This window comes from Thyridium curvatum (assembly GCF_004353045.1).
Source record: "Thyridium curvatum strain D216 chromosome Unknown NODE_21_length_474914_cov_86.438106, whole genome shotgun sequence".
Classification (NCBI taxonomy): Eukaryota; Fungi; Ascomycota; class Sordariomycetes; order Thyridiales; family Thyridiaceae; genus Thyridium; species Thyridium curvatum.
Window position 1 is genome coordinate 220,395 of NW_022156776.1, and position 12,542 is coordinate 232,936.

The window sequence follows — 12,542 nt, forward strand, 5'->3', positions numbered from 1 at the left end:
GTGAGAAGAGGGCTCGTATTGCATTTTCAGGGCAGCCTTGAAAATGTGAATGTCTTGCCGAGATTGCATGCGTCTTTCTTCGTGAAATGTGAGACTCGCAGCAGCTTTGGGAGCAACTTTTGAAGACCATTGATCATTGTGAAATACTATGTACCAGTACAGGAGTATACAACCAAAAGTCGGTGAGGATGTAGAGGGTATGTTTCTATGCGAAGAAGGTCTATCAAGCTTGCAATAGATAACATCGTTGGTCAATGGCTTTAGCCATAAAGGGAAACAGATTATATGAGATGGCGGGTGTTGATATCAATGATATATTTCGAGCTTATAAGTTTGAACCGTTTCCCTAGACATACACTGGGCTGGATCTATCCGGCCCAGGGGAACCAGTTGTCCGACCCAATAGCAAGCGCCGCGGGACGCATCCGGTCAACAAACATGGTGTCCTCCTTTTTGGTCCTAGTTTGATAGTTAATATCGAGAACACGACAATAGCTAGCAGGCGAGACACCTCATACTGCCGCTACATCGATTGAAAGTCCCAGATGGTCACTATACATGCCTTGGCACGCGGGTATCGCGGCTGGTAGTGTGGAGAACAAATGTTAATTATGACCGTCTGCCTTTCCTTGATGCAAGCCACATGGTTGCCTTACGCGCAAAGGACCCAAGAGAGAAGAGATTTCTGGTGCTTTCCCCTGTTACCCCTTTTCTCCTTCGACGTGGTAAAACCTGGCACGGGCTCTCACTCGGATGCGGAGTTTTTAGTTTATCACTCGGCCGAGACATGTGGTGCCCAATTATTGAGCAGCTGCCCACCCATAGGCATCGACTGCCATTTGAGTGAGAAGGGCATGGAAATTTCTGTTGAAGCCTCACACGAATGTATTCTCCCACTCAAATAGATCTAATTGTTTCATGTAACAGCTCACATCTAATCATTGGCTCATTATAGATGACTTGCTTTCCAAGTTGACATGCGTCTCATGCGTAATATTTATGACAGACAGGTCTAGCTGTTTCAGCCGATCCACTCAAACCAGGAAGGCTCCAGCATCTGCACCTCGATTGCTCGCTTTTGCTGTGTTGAATTGGGCTTGCCGGCGATCTCGTCATCGGTCAGGTAGTGTGCATTCTTCATGACATCCTCAAGCGTAGCATGTCGCTGCTCTGCAGTTCCGTACTTTCCTTTGCTTCTGAGAACCTGCTTGCCCTTGGGCTTCTCCCAGCCGTCGGGTGTGGTTCTGTGACCGCGGCCCAGACCCCCGCTCCCGTTGTCCGGAAGGGGAGGATAGAACGGCTGCTCGTTGGCGACGTCCTGGACCGCTAGGCATTCCTTGAAGTTGACCTTGGGGAACTTGGCAAAGAAGACGTCGTACTTGGGGTCCATGGCCTGCTTCAGAGACACAATCTCGTTCGGCTTATCGTTGGGCTGGAGGAGGCCCCACGGCTGCCTGCAAGTACCGCCCTCGCACGACTTGGTCACGAGCAGGATGGCATTGAGGCGGTTGAGAAGCTGCTGAACCTCTGGGGTTGGGTTGAGGGCCAGATTAGTCAACTCGTAGGGGTCTTTTGCCGTGTTGTACAGCTCGACCTCACCCGTGCACCAGTAGGAGTAGAGCCAGGACTCGTCGGAACCCACAATACGCAAGGTCTTGTAGCTGTTCTTCTTGAACGGGACACCCAATTCGGCAGCGTTAGGTGCCTCGACAATACAGAGTCCCCAGAACTCCACGTTGAGGGTCTCTTTGGCGTTGCCACCACCGTTGCCATCACCCGTCGAGCTTTCGGGGTCGTGCCATTGGGGGAGAAGACTCTGGCCGTCAAAGAACGACGGCCACTTGTCCTGGGGAACACCGGCAATGTCCAAGAACGTAGGGCCAAGGTCCAGGTGGGCTCCGGGAATCTTTGACGTTATGTTCTTTGGGATCCCCGGCCCGCGGACAAAGAAGGGAAGGTTGGAATCCTCGGCGTAGAAGGTGGCCTTGCCTGCGGGGACGCGGTGCGTGCCGACCTTGTACCCGTTGTCGCTTGTGAAGATGACATAGGTGTTGTCGAGCACGCCCTTCTGTTCAAGCGTATTGATCACGTCCTCCATGATCTCATCGACGCCTTGCAGACCACGGATGCGCTGCCGGTATGCGTGGTCAGAGAATGCAATGATGGTGTCGTTCATGAGGGGCAGAGTCGGCAGCCAGCTACCCTTTTGCTTCTGGAACTCCTCGGAAGGGTTGAAGTTGGGAGTTCGGGGTGCGGTCACGTTTTCGAAATCTTGGGCGTGGCGTGCGAGCGGGACGGTCTCCTGGATGTCGTTTTGCACATGAGGAGAGGACGGAGCTAGCACAAGCAGGAATGGTTTCTCCTGGGAGGTGAGATGCTCGATGCGGTCGACCCTGAGGACTTGTCAGCATTTTTATGACTCGAATGAAAGTGCGGCCGGGCTTACGCTTTGGCACGGACGACATCGGACTGATGGAATCCGGTGTACCAGATAGGGCGTCCTCCATTGATGGAAGTGACTGGTGTGTTGAACTGCTGGGTGTAAGGGTCGAGCTAGAGGGCGCAACTGTGAGCTACAAGTTTCTAATAACCAGTAGGCAACAGAAAAGGCAGAGAGGGGCGGATACTCAAGACTTACCAGAGCGTCCACATGGTGCCACCCTTTTGGTGCTTCGAGATAGTTGGTGAGCCCATAGCCGTTAAGGAACTTGCCAATATCTATAGTACGTTAGCAACTGGCGGAGGTGTTGGAGAATCTCTCGGCTTACATTCGGTCCGGTAGCCAGCAGCGTTCATCCAGTGAGGAAGATAGTCCTGGTCCAGCTCGCTGGCAACAAACTTGTCGTAGTTTCCTCCCGGCGCATTGACATGCGTGATGTTGGTGTTGTGGACCATCTGCCCTCTCATGAAGCTAGCACGGCTGGGGCAACAGTTGGCTGTCGTGGCGTAGTGGTTTAGAAACTCGACGCCTTGGGCCTTGATCAACCGCTGTAGCACGAATTGGTAGTCTGTGGATCCGAGACGGTAGTCCTGGTCATCGGTCATGATCATGACGATATTTGGACGCTTGTCTGGACGAGGTTTGCAGTCACGGGAATGAGCCGTGACTGCCAGGAGGGCACCAGACAGCAACGTCGAGGCCTTCATCGTGATGAATGCAAAGACTTGTGGTGATAAGGAACAACAGGCTCAGGAGTTGAGGCAGACTCGGCTCCAACAAGCGTACCGCGCTTTGTAGAAGCGCAGAGCATTTATAGTTGGGGCCAAAGCCATAGAAGACGTGGTACTCATCTCGAAGTGACCGTGCCAAGTCAAGGCTTGGCAAAAGGTTACATCGCCATATGGCATAGTCTGGGATCGGCAAGATGCAATTTGAAAGGTACACTGGTCTCCCCGCTCTTCAACAGTCTACTACTGGTCATCCCCATGAAGACGACTCTCTCGTGCTGCGTCCGGGGAGTGTAGTTGCGGATCTGGGGGAAAACGAGACCGGGACCCGAGTGAAGTGGGGATCGGTTCTCGGACTGCACTTCTCGCTCGGGTTAGTCATTCCATCACATCCATGGAAGCAGGTCGGTTCCAAAGCCAGGGTCGCCGATTTACGTTGACCGCCAACCATTTGGGACTGAGAAATCGCTCAATTGAGGCGGAGAAGTTCCTCATGTGTATCGAAGGCAATGCGGGGAAGCCAAACGTTCCTCGGGGAGTTGGAAGTTGGTGGATCGTTGCCAAGGTCAGAGGCCGCACATCCGTGGCTGGCCCACCATTCAGATCCCGGCTCCAGGGGAGCTCTTTCGACGTCTATTCTCACACAGTGCCCGAAGCAGGCCAGGGTCCTGACTGACGTAGATTGCAGTTCAAGCACGACCCGGAGCACGAGGCGTTTGTGCTGGCGGGGACCTGTACAAGCTGCGAGACATAGGGCCTATGCAGCACGAGCCGGGAGATCACACTCTGCGGACGATCCAGAACAGTTTCTTCGTGGACGAGTAGATGGCGCCGAATTCATTATGATGCCAGATTCAGGTGGAAACATCGTTCTCAGCAAGCTGTGGGATAAACTGGCGGACACAAGCGAGTGTTACTTTGTCAGTTTTTATTTGTTTTGTTTTGTTTTGTTTCATTTCATTCTAACCAAGGCCCGAGCCACTTCTCGTCATCGGCGGCAGCGAACGGTGCCTTCACAGGCTCGAAGACTGTGCGGTCTAGCTTCGATATTGCGCTATGCCACTCGTTCTTCTCCTTCTCCCTTCCCTGTCCGACTCCATTGCAGCGACTATTATGATAGTAGCGAACAGGTCAACCCAAAAATAGCAAACCAAGATTAAAAGAATTATGACAGTCTATGTTCTCTTTTATGTATCCAACTCCATGTAAATGTTGCACAAGAGTAAAAAGGAAATAGGTTGCAGTGACATCAAGTAGGGGGATTTACCTCCTGTTGAAGTTCAGGAAGCGAGACTGTAGAAGACAAAAAGTGTTAGTGCCTGCTCCTTGATCGATGAGGATGAGTGGAGAAGAAAAACTTACAGCCGTAAAGATGATGATGATGTTGCTAGCAACGAAGCAAAGGAAAATACCCAGATCCCTCCAGCGGTTATCGAACGAGAAGCCCAGGGGCTCGTAGAACTGGTCGCCGACGATGTACGCGCAGTAGGCGCAGTCGCTCGTCGAGTTGTCGACGAGGTAGCCCGCGCCGCCGCGGTCGAAGAACGGCGCCATGTACTCGCCGCAGGTAGTGCCGGCGGGGGCAACGAAGCGGTTGAGCTCCTGCGGCTGGCAGATGACGGGCAGCTGGTGCAGGGCGGTGGTGACCATGCCGGCGATGAGGCGGGTGAAGGGGTCGAGCTGGAAGAGCCAGGAGCGCCAGAACTTGGGCATCTGGACCGAGGGGATGGTGACGCCGCAGAAGAGGGCAAAGGTGATCATGATAAAGGGGTCGAACTGGGACGAGATGAAGGTCGAGGGGGTCAGGGCGGCGAGGCCCTGGCCCAGGGTGACGGAGAAGAGCTCGGTGATGAGGACGATGAAGAACTGGTAGCCGGCGCGGGACGACTCGTGCTGGAAGCCGGGCATGTAGTAGAGCGGCAGGAAGAAACAGACGGCGCAGAGCAGCGAGTAGGGCATCTCGGCGAGGACCATGGAAACGGCGAAGGTGAAGGGGCTGTACATCTTGGACGAGGATTCGCGGAAGAAAATGGAGCGCTTGATGTGGTACATAACCTCGACCTGGGAGATGACGAGCGCCGGCAGCACGGTGACCTGGAACATGACGAAGACCTTGTACTGCAGCGAGGAGCGCGACTCGTCGAGGTTGAGGTACGTCAGCCCGGTCAGGATGGCGATGACGATGTGGTTGAAGAGGCGGGTGAAGAGGTAGTTGGGCGAGCGCCAGAAGGCGAGGTTGGTGCGGTTCATGACGACGCGCAGCTGGTGCGACAGCGGCGAGGCGTACTCGCGCTGGAGGGAGGGGTCGGCAGCGCGCGAGGCGGCGAGCCGCTGCTCCTTGATCTGCGAGATGGTGTCCTTGACGTTGGCGAGCTCGGAGCTCTCCTCCCAGATGTCGGCCCAGTCGCGGCCGCCGATGCGCGGCGACGAGCCGGCGCCGATGGCCTCGAGCATGAACTCGGCGACGTTGTCGCTGTCCTTGGCCTCGGCGCCGTGGCGCTTGAGGTACTCGCGCAGGACGACGGCGTCCTTGCCGATGTCGCCAAAGTAGACGCAGCGGCCGCCGGACTTGAGGAGCAGCAGGCGGTCAAAGTTCTCGAAGAGGACGGCGTTGGGCTGGTGGATGGTGCACAGGATGGCCTGGCCGGCGGCGGCGAGCTTCTTGAGGAAGCGGACGATGTTGAAGGCCGACTGCGAGTCGAGGCCGCTGGTGGGCTCGTCGAGGAAGAGCAGCAGCTCGGGCTTGGCGGCGAGCTCGACGCCGATGGTGACGCGCTTGCGCTGCTCGACGGTGAGGCCGGCCTCGGGCGAGCCGATGATGCTGTCGGCGAGCTCCTCGAGCTCGAGCAGGCCGATGATCTCCTCGACGTAGGCGTACTTTTCGCTGCGGGGCGTGCTCATGGGCTGGCGCAGGTCGGCCGAGAAGCGGAAGGCCTCGCGGACCGTCTGCGACGGGTCGTGCATGTCCATCTGCTCGGCGTACGAGGTGCTGCGCTGGAACTGCTTGCCGGGCTTGACGCCGTCGACGAGGATGTCGCCCGTGATGACGCCGACCGTCTTGCGCGCGGCCAGGACGTCGAGGAGCGTGGTCTTGCCGGCGCCCGAGGCGCCCATAAGCGCCGTCAGCTGGCCCGGCTTGACGTAACCGTAGACGCTGTTGAGGAGCCGCCTAGTGCCGCCGGGAACGGGGACGTCGTACTTGAGGTCTTCCCAGGTCAGGACGGCCTCAGACGTGATGTTGAGGTCGGAGCTGTCGATCTCAGACTTGGTCTTGCGGCGCTCGTCGCGCTTGGAGATGAGCTTCTCGTTGAGCTCCTTGCGCTCCTTGTTGGGCTTACTGAAGATGGTCGCCGTGTTGCCGCCCATGCCGTATTTGACAAACTCGCCGAGGACGACGTTCATGATGAGGAAGAAGACGATGAGGGCCATGATGATGCCCCAGTTGCGCCAGAGCTCGCTGGGTCGGTACGAGAAGCCCTGCTCGATGTAGTCGGAGCCGGAGACGGTGAGGGAGCCCGGCTTGGAACCGGCCAGCGTGCAGACCTGGTGGTTGATGTCGTTGTACTCGGGGCCGCGCGGGATGAGCGACTCGGCCGTGCACGTCATGTCGATGCGCATGAACTCGTTCTCCATCATGCTGCTGAAGCCCAGGCCGAGCACGTTGATGTAGTAGATCCAGCGCAGCCAGACCTTCTCAGACTGGTACTGGATCAGATACCCGGACGTGACGACGAAGAACGTGATCGCAGTGACGGTGAACTTGACAGCGTAATCAAAGTCGGGACTCAGACAGCCAATGATGCGGAAGAACAGCGTCATAGCAACGTTGGTGGAGAAGATCATCAGGAAGAAGATGAAGAAGGCACCAGCGCTGCGGTAGAGATTGGCGGCGAAGTAGACGATGATGGAGAAGATGAGGATCTGCGAGACGGCAAAGACCTGGTCGACGAGGATCTGGGCGATCCAAAGCGCCGAAGGCCGATGGAACGCGAACGCCTTGTGCTTGTTGACGATGGGACGACCCAACATGGTGCTGGGCAGCTCGGAGAAGGCCTGGAAAGCGTTGAACAGCAGGGAGACGAACATGAGACCACCCTTGCTGAACGCGCTGGCGGAGGTCTGACCGAGACGGAGATACAGGGTGGCGAGGACGATACCGATGACGATGGAACGCAGCCAGGATAGGATGAGGGCGGTCTTGTCCTGCATCTTGAGGATGAACTGGCGCTTCATGAGAGCCCAGACCTGGCGCTGGAAGGGGACGTTGTAGACGGAGCGCTTGGCGCCGCGCTGCTTGCTCTCCTTGACGGCGACCTGGAAGTCCTGGTGCTTGTGCTCTTCCTCCGCCAGGCCCTCCTTGTACTTTGTCATGTCGGCGGCCAGGTCGGCGGCGAAGCGCGACTCCTCAAAGGCCTTGCGCAACGACATTGAGTCGTGGGGCGCGTTCTTCTCGGAGTAGCCGGCGGCATACTCGCGCTCAAACTCGTCGGTGCAGCCGGTGACGTAGTCGGGCGTGGTCTGGCGGGGGCGGGCGGCGAAGCCCAGACCCTCGAAGTAGCCGCGGGCCTCATTGGCGGGACCGAAGTAGACCTGCTGGCCGGCGTCGATGACGAGGACCTTGTCGAAGAGCTTGTAGATATTCTCGGAGGCCTGGTACAAAGAGACAAATGTGGTGGTCTTGTACAGGTTGGCCTGGACGCGAAGCGACTTGACGAAGTCGAGGGCGGTGGAGGCGTCGAGACCGCGGGTGCTGTTGTCCCAGGACAGGATGCAGGCGTTGGTGCAGAGCATCTCGGCGACACTGACACGCTTCTTCTCGCCTCCAGAGACACCGCGGACGAAGTGGCCACCGACGACAGTCTTGCGGGTGTGCTCAATGTTGAACATCTTGAGCATCATGGTGATGACGGACTCCTTGAATTTGGCCTTGTCCACGCCGGCGGGCAGCTTCCCGGCGACCTTGGTGTCGAGGGCGAAGTCGAGGGTCTGCTCAACGGTCAGGGTAGCGTGGTGCACATCGTCTTCCTGTTATTGCTATTTAGTGCTCTGAAATCCTAGCGTCACTTCATGACCATCAACTCACCTGGTTGTAGACGGCCTCACCACGGTACTGCTTGAACTCCTTGGCCGTGTAGGGACCGTAGAGGACGTCGCCCTCGACGCCCGTGTATCCGTACCGCTGGTTGGCAATGGTCTTGAGAAAAGTCGTGCAGCCGGACCCGGGCTTACCCAGGACGAGGACCATCTCGCCGGGGCGGCAGACGCCCTTGAAGTTGTCGAGCAGCGTCCTCTCGACGCCCTTGGGGCCCATGCCGAGCCAGCGCATCACCGGGGTCACGTAGTCGAAGAAGTCGACGACGGCGTCGGGGAAGGTCTTGACAAAGATCTTGGCGCCGCCCATGCCCTTGACCGTCAGGCCGTCCCAGTACACGCCGATGTGCTTGGGGCGGATGCCGGCCTCCCGCTCGGCGGCCAGGTCTCCGCGCAGGGTGGCCTCGAGATCGAACTGTTCAGTATCCTCTGTGGACTCGGAGGCGGCAGAGGCCACTCCTGCGGCGCCGGTGCCCTTCTCGGCATCGGCTATGGACCGGCGATGACTGCTGCGGCTGTTGACGCGGCTGGCGCGAGACATGCTGGACAGCTCTCGCTGCAGCTCCGCAAAGTCGGCCTCGGCCTGCTCGACCGAGACGCCGGTCTGGACGCGGCTCAGGCCATTGGGGTTGTTACGGCGAGCCTCCTCGCGCAGCTCCTCGGGGTCGGCTGTGGTGGAGGACGTGGAGGAGCGAGGAGGCACCTCGATCTCCTTGTCCTTGTGATAGAAGTCGGGGTTTACGGTGGCGGGCTGGCGCGGAGGGTCGCTGCCGCCGCCCTGCTTCTCAATGTCCTTCTCCTCCATGAGGACAGAGTGTACGAAAGGCGAATTGGTCCTCTCTTCCTTGCGATGTGTGCGCGTCGACTTACACGGTAGGGTTGGCGTCGCAGGACTGGTTGCAGGCACTTATATGAAAAAGGCGATAAGAACCTCAAAAGAGGAGCGCGTGCAGATCACGGCTTAGAGAACAGTCTACGACAAAGATATATAACTTGTGTCAGAGCCGCGAGAAGGACCGGAGGAATAAGAAAATAAGCCAATGCGTCACCCCGAAAGCTGTGAAATTTGTAATACGACAGTGTCGAAAAGTATCACGGACAACGGCCACGGGCACAGCTCCCAGAGGGTGGTGGGTTGGTTGGGAAGGTGACGAGAAATGGGCGGTGCGGCGCAACCTCTTTTGTCTCCGAGAGAAAAAAAAGATCAGGGTGCGCATTTTCGGTGGGCCGCACACCCCCCCGGGCACGGAAGAGACTAGGACTTGATGCGGTCAAGACCATGGTGGATGCGTGGATGCGTGGATGCGTGTGTTGATCTGGGTCTGCCTAGAATGGGAATGGGACGTGGAGGGATGCACGACGCTCGCTCGCTCTCATCAGAGTGGGAGTGGGAGGGGAGGGTGGTTCTTCGAGAGGCGAGATGGATCCGCTCCGAGGCAGGTAACTAGTTAGTGCCAGGGGCGGCGGACCTCCTTCGCCAGACCGAAATCTTTTGGCCAACGGCAACCCACTCACGGTGGAGCAGATCGTGTTTCGTTCGTTCGTCCGCCCGTCCGTACCCATCCAGCGTCGGGCTTTCGGTGGACTTACGGAGGACGAAGCTGAGGCCCATCTCCCGCTGATTGATTGTGTATCAGACTCGCATGGACAGAGCCCCATGCCCTGGAAGACAAGAGGTTCTCTGGCTTGCCTCCTCGTCTTGGCTCGCAAACGGCTGCTTGGGCACCTCGTCTATCCGGCGGAAGCGCGAGCCGGCCATGTCACGGTCGAGGGTAATACAAGTCCGGGCCCACAGCCCGATGCCTTGTCACATTAGTTAGCGGTGGCTTACCCCGTGGCTGCGGTTGTGGTACCGAACATACATACATGTACATCATTTGCCGGCCGCCCTCGCCAAACCTTGGAGATTCTCGATGGCGCCGTTTGAGCATGTCTCATAGGCTGCTCTGTGCTGCGTTGCTCGCCGGGATGAGTCAAAGCCCCAAGCAGAAGAAGCATGTTGGTAGATCTTAGCGTGGTGCGGGAGGAGGCACACACACCATCCAGCGAACTAGGTAGCTACCTCCCACTTGTACCAGTTCACGCCTCGTGCAGAGCAAGGCACCACAAGCAAACACACGCTCTGTCGGACATTCCCCCTGCTTCACTCCATATTTCTCCGTCGTTTGCTGCCAAGTTGAGGATTGTGGATTGCACACGGGGCTTAGTCTATCTACAAGTACAAGAACCATTGTGCTGCAATTTACTCCATTAATCTCTGATAGTTGGTCGAACGCTGGAGCGTAAATCTCGTTATGGAGCAACCAAAAAAGGCTTGACTTGAAATTAGCCCAGTGGAATTGTAGCAACGGATTTATAAGCACGCCCAGCATGTCCTCAACCATTGGCGGGGCCCGCGAGCCAAGACTTGTCGGCACAATGCAGGCGAGCCAGCCGCTGGGACTTTTGTCCAAAAAGATGTCAAACAATATCATAGTTCGTCCTCGAGAGAGGATCGTCCCCAGCTAGGCAATAGCAAGGCATCAATCCGGCGGCAGATGACTGATGCTGCCGCAGCTGCTGCAGCTGCATAGCGAGCCTTTCACAAACGAATGGAAGTGATGGATTGCATCCACTCCATTGGACATGGGAGGGAGTCGACCTGCTCGATGAGGTTACATCAATTGATTGTATTGTGGTCCACTAGATATCAAACAAAGGGCGTCAAGTCTGCTGCGTATCAATCTGATGGATTGTTTGCTCGCGAGGTACCCCTGTTCAACTGTAGGTACGAAAGGTCCCTAAATTGCAAAATCAGCCCGCCCTTCAGTGACCCACACAGGGGGACATCACAACCGGAAGAACCCACCTGCACGGGCAGTTGACCGTTCCTTTTCAGTGTTGACTCGCCGTATCTGATTGTGCTGCATTCTTGGATTCTTTCACCGAGTCAGTATGAATCATTCTCACCATTCGAGGCACTAGTTATTAATGTGTCCACTGCTCGAACCACTGCAAACAAAAAAAAATACTGCAGCTCCATTTTGGTCAAATTGCGGAACCACTGAATTGGGGTAACGGAGTTCCGTGTATGTGCTGTTGCTGTTCGAGGGCTGACCGCCAGGTGCTCTTTTCTCCTCCATCGGGCTGTTTAACTCGATGTGGAAATCATACCAACCTATCATTACCTTGTCACCCTGTAGCATGCAAGTGCAAGCACGCAAAGTGCAGGAAGAACACTGTCATGGTAGGACTCTCTTTAATAGGTACTCCACAATAATTATCCATCTCATCCTCTATCCCAACAACCCTTTCCGATGAACACAGCCGAAGGACTTAAGATACGCTATCTCCAGATCGCCCCTCTTCCTCCAAGTCCGTAGTTAAGCCTTGCCTTTGTTTGCTATGCCAATCCAATATGGTGGTGTCTTCAGCTGCAATATACAGGATGCAGATGCGAGCCCACCAACCAGAAACCTCGTCACCAAAGCTGCATCTACACCTTCTTCCCCATGATGCTTTGACTCACAACTGAACCCAAGTGGTTTGCGTTTCTCATAAGAAAGAGGCAGATTGGTCCGAGCCCACCATGTCGACCGTTCTGGCCTGGTAAGTGCTGACATCCAAGAACATCTGTTCCCATCTTTTCTCTTGGCTCTGATCTTCGCCTGCTACTGGAAGAAAACATAATGCAGCCCCCTGCACACCGACTGGAAAGGGATCGATCGCATTAATTCACAAAAGCTACAAGGCAATTGTATTCTGCCAATAAGAGAAGAACGGGTAGCCAGTGTGCCTCATGCAGGCGTGCCAGACAGATACAGGATTCGGGCCCTTACCCGGATTTGCCCCGGTCTCGATGCAGACCGAGCGCATCTCGTCTCACAAGGCTCAGCCTTCCCACAACCCCGTATCAGTTCAAGGAAGGCAAGAGTACCAAAGTTAGGTACCAACCCGACTTATCTGACTGACCCCAGCCTGCCCAGGCCAAAGCGGCCGTCAGCCTCCCGGGACTCCCGCGTCGACTGCGGATGTCCGCTCCACATTTTCGAACCATCAGGGGCCCAGTTCACGGCAACTATCCAAACGGACAGATTGGTAATCCGCCTTGGCCAGGATATCGTCATGTTTTTTTGGAAATACGAAAACTGTCGTCTTGTTACAGTTTCGCGTTCACCGAGGACCCCCGGCACGTGCTCGAGGAACCCTCCAGGCCTCATCGGACCGCCGACTCGGCGGACGCGACGCCAACGGCGACACTGCCGTCATTTGTCATCTTCAGCGAGTTTTGAGAACTCCAGACT

General features: G+C 56.4%; 2 protein-coding genes across 2 annotated transcripts; both read right to left on the reverse strand.

The window, feature by feature from the left end:
• Nucleotides 1-1,021: 1,021 nt before the first annotated feature.
• E0L32_004428 (uncharacterized protein) lies at nt 1,022-3,147 on the reverse strand (the record flags this gene model as incomplete). Its single annotated transcript, XM_031138838.1, has 4 exons — nt 1,022-2,393; nt 2,447-2,553; nt 2,639-2,718; nt 2,769-3,147. 4 exons carry the CDS (start codon nt 3,145-3,147, stop codon nt 1,022-1,024), a joined length of 1,938 nt encoding a protein of 645 aa, XP_030997159.1.
• Nucleotides 3,148-4,125: 978 nt separating this feature from the next.
• On the reverse strand, nt 4,126-9,064 carry E0L32_004429 (uncharacterized protein; the record flags this gene model as incomplete). Its single annotated transcript, XM_031138839.1, has 4 exons — nt 4,126-4,276; nt 4,436-4,461; nt 4,531-8,193; nt 8,252-9,064. The coding sequence occupies 4 exons, from the start codon at nt 9,062-9,064 to the stop codon at nt 4,126-4,128; spliced, it is 4,653 nt and encodes a 1,550-aa protein (XP_030997160.1).
• Between the last annotated feature and the right edge of the window lie 3,478 nt (nt 9,065-12,542).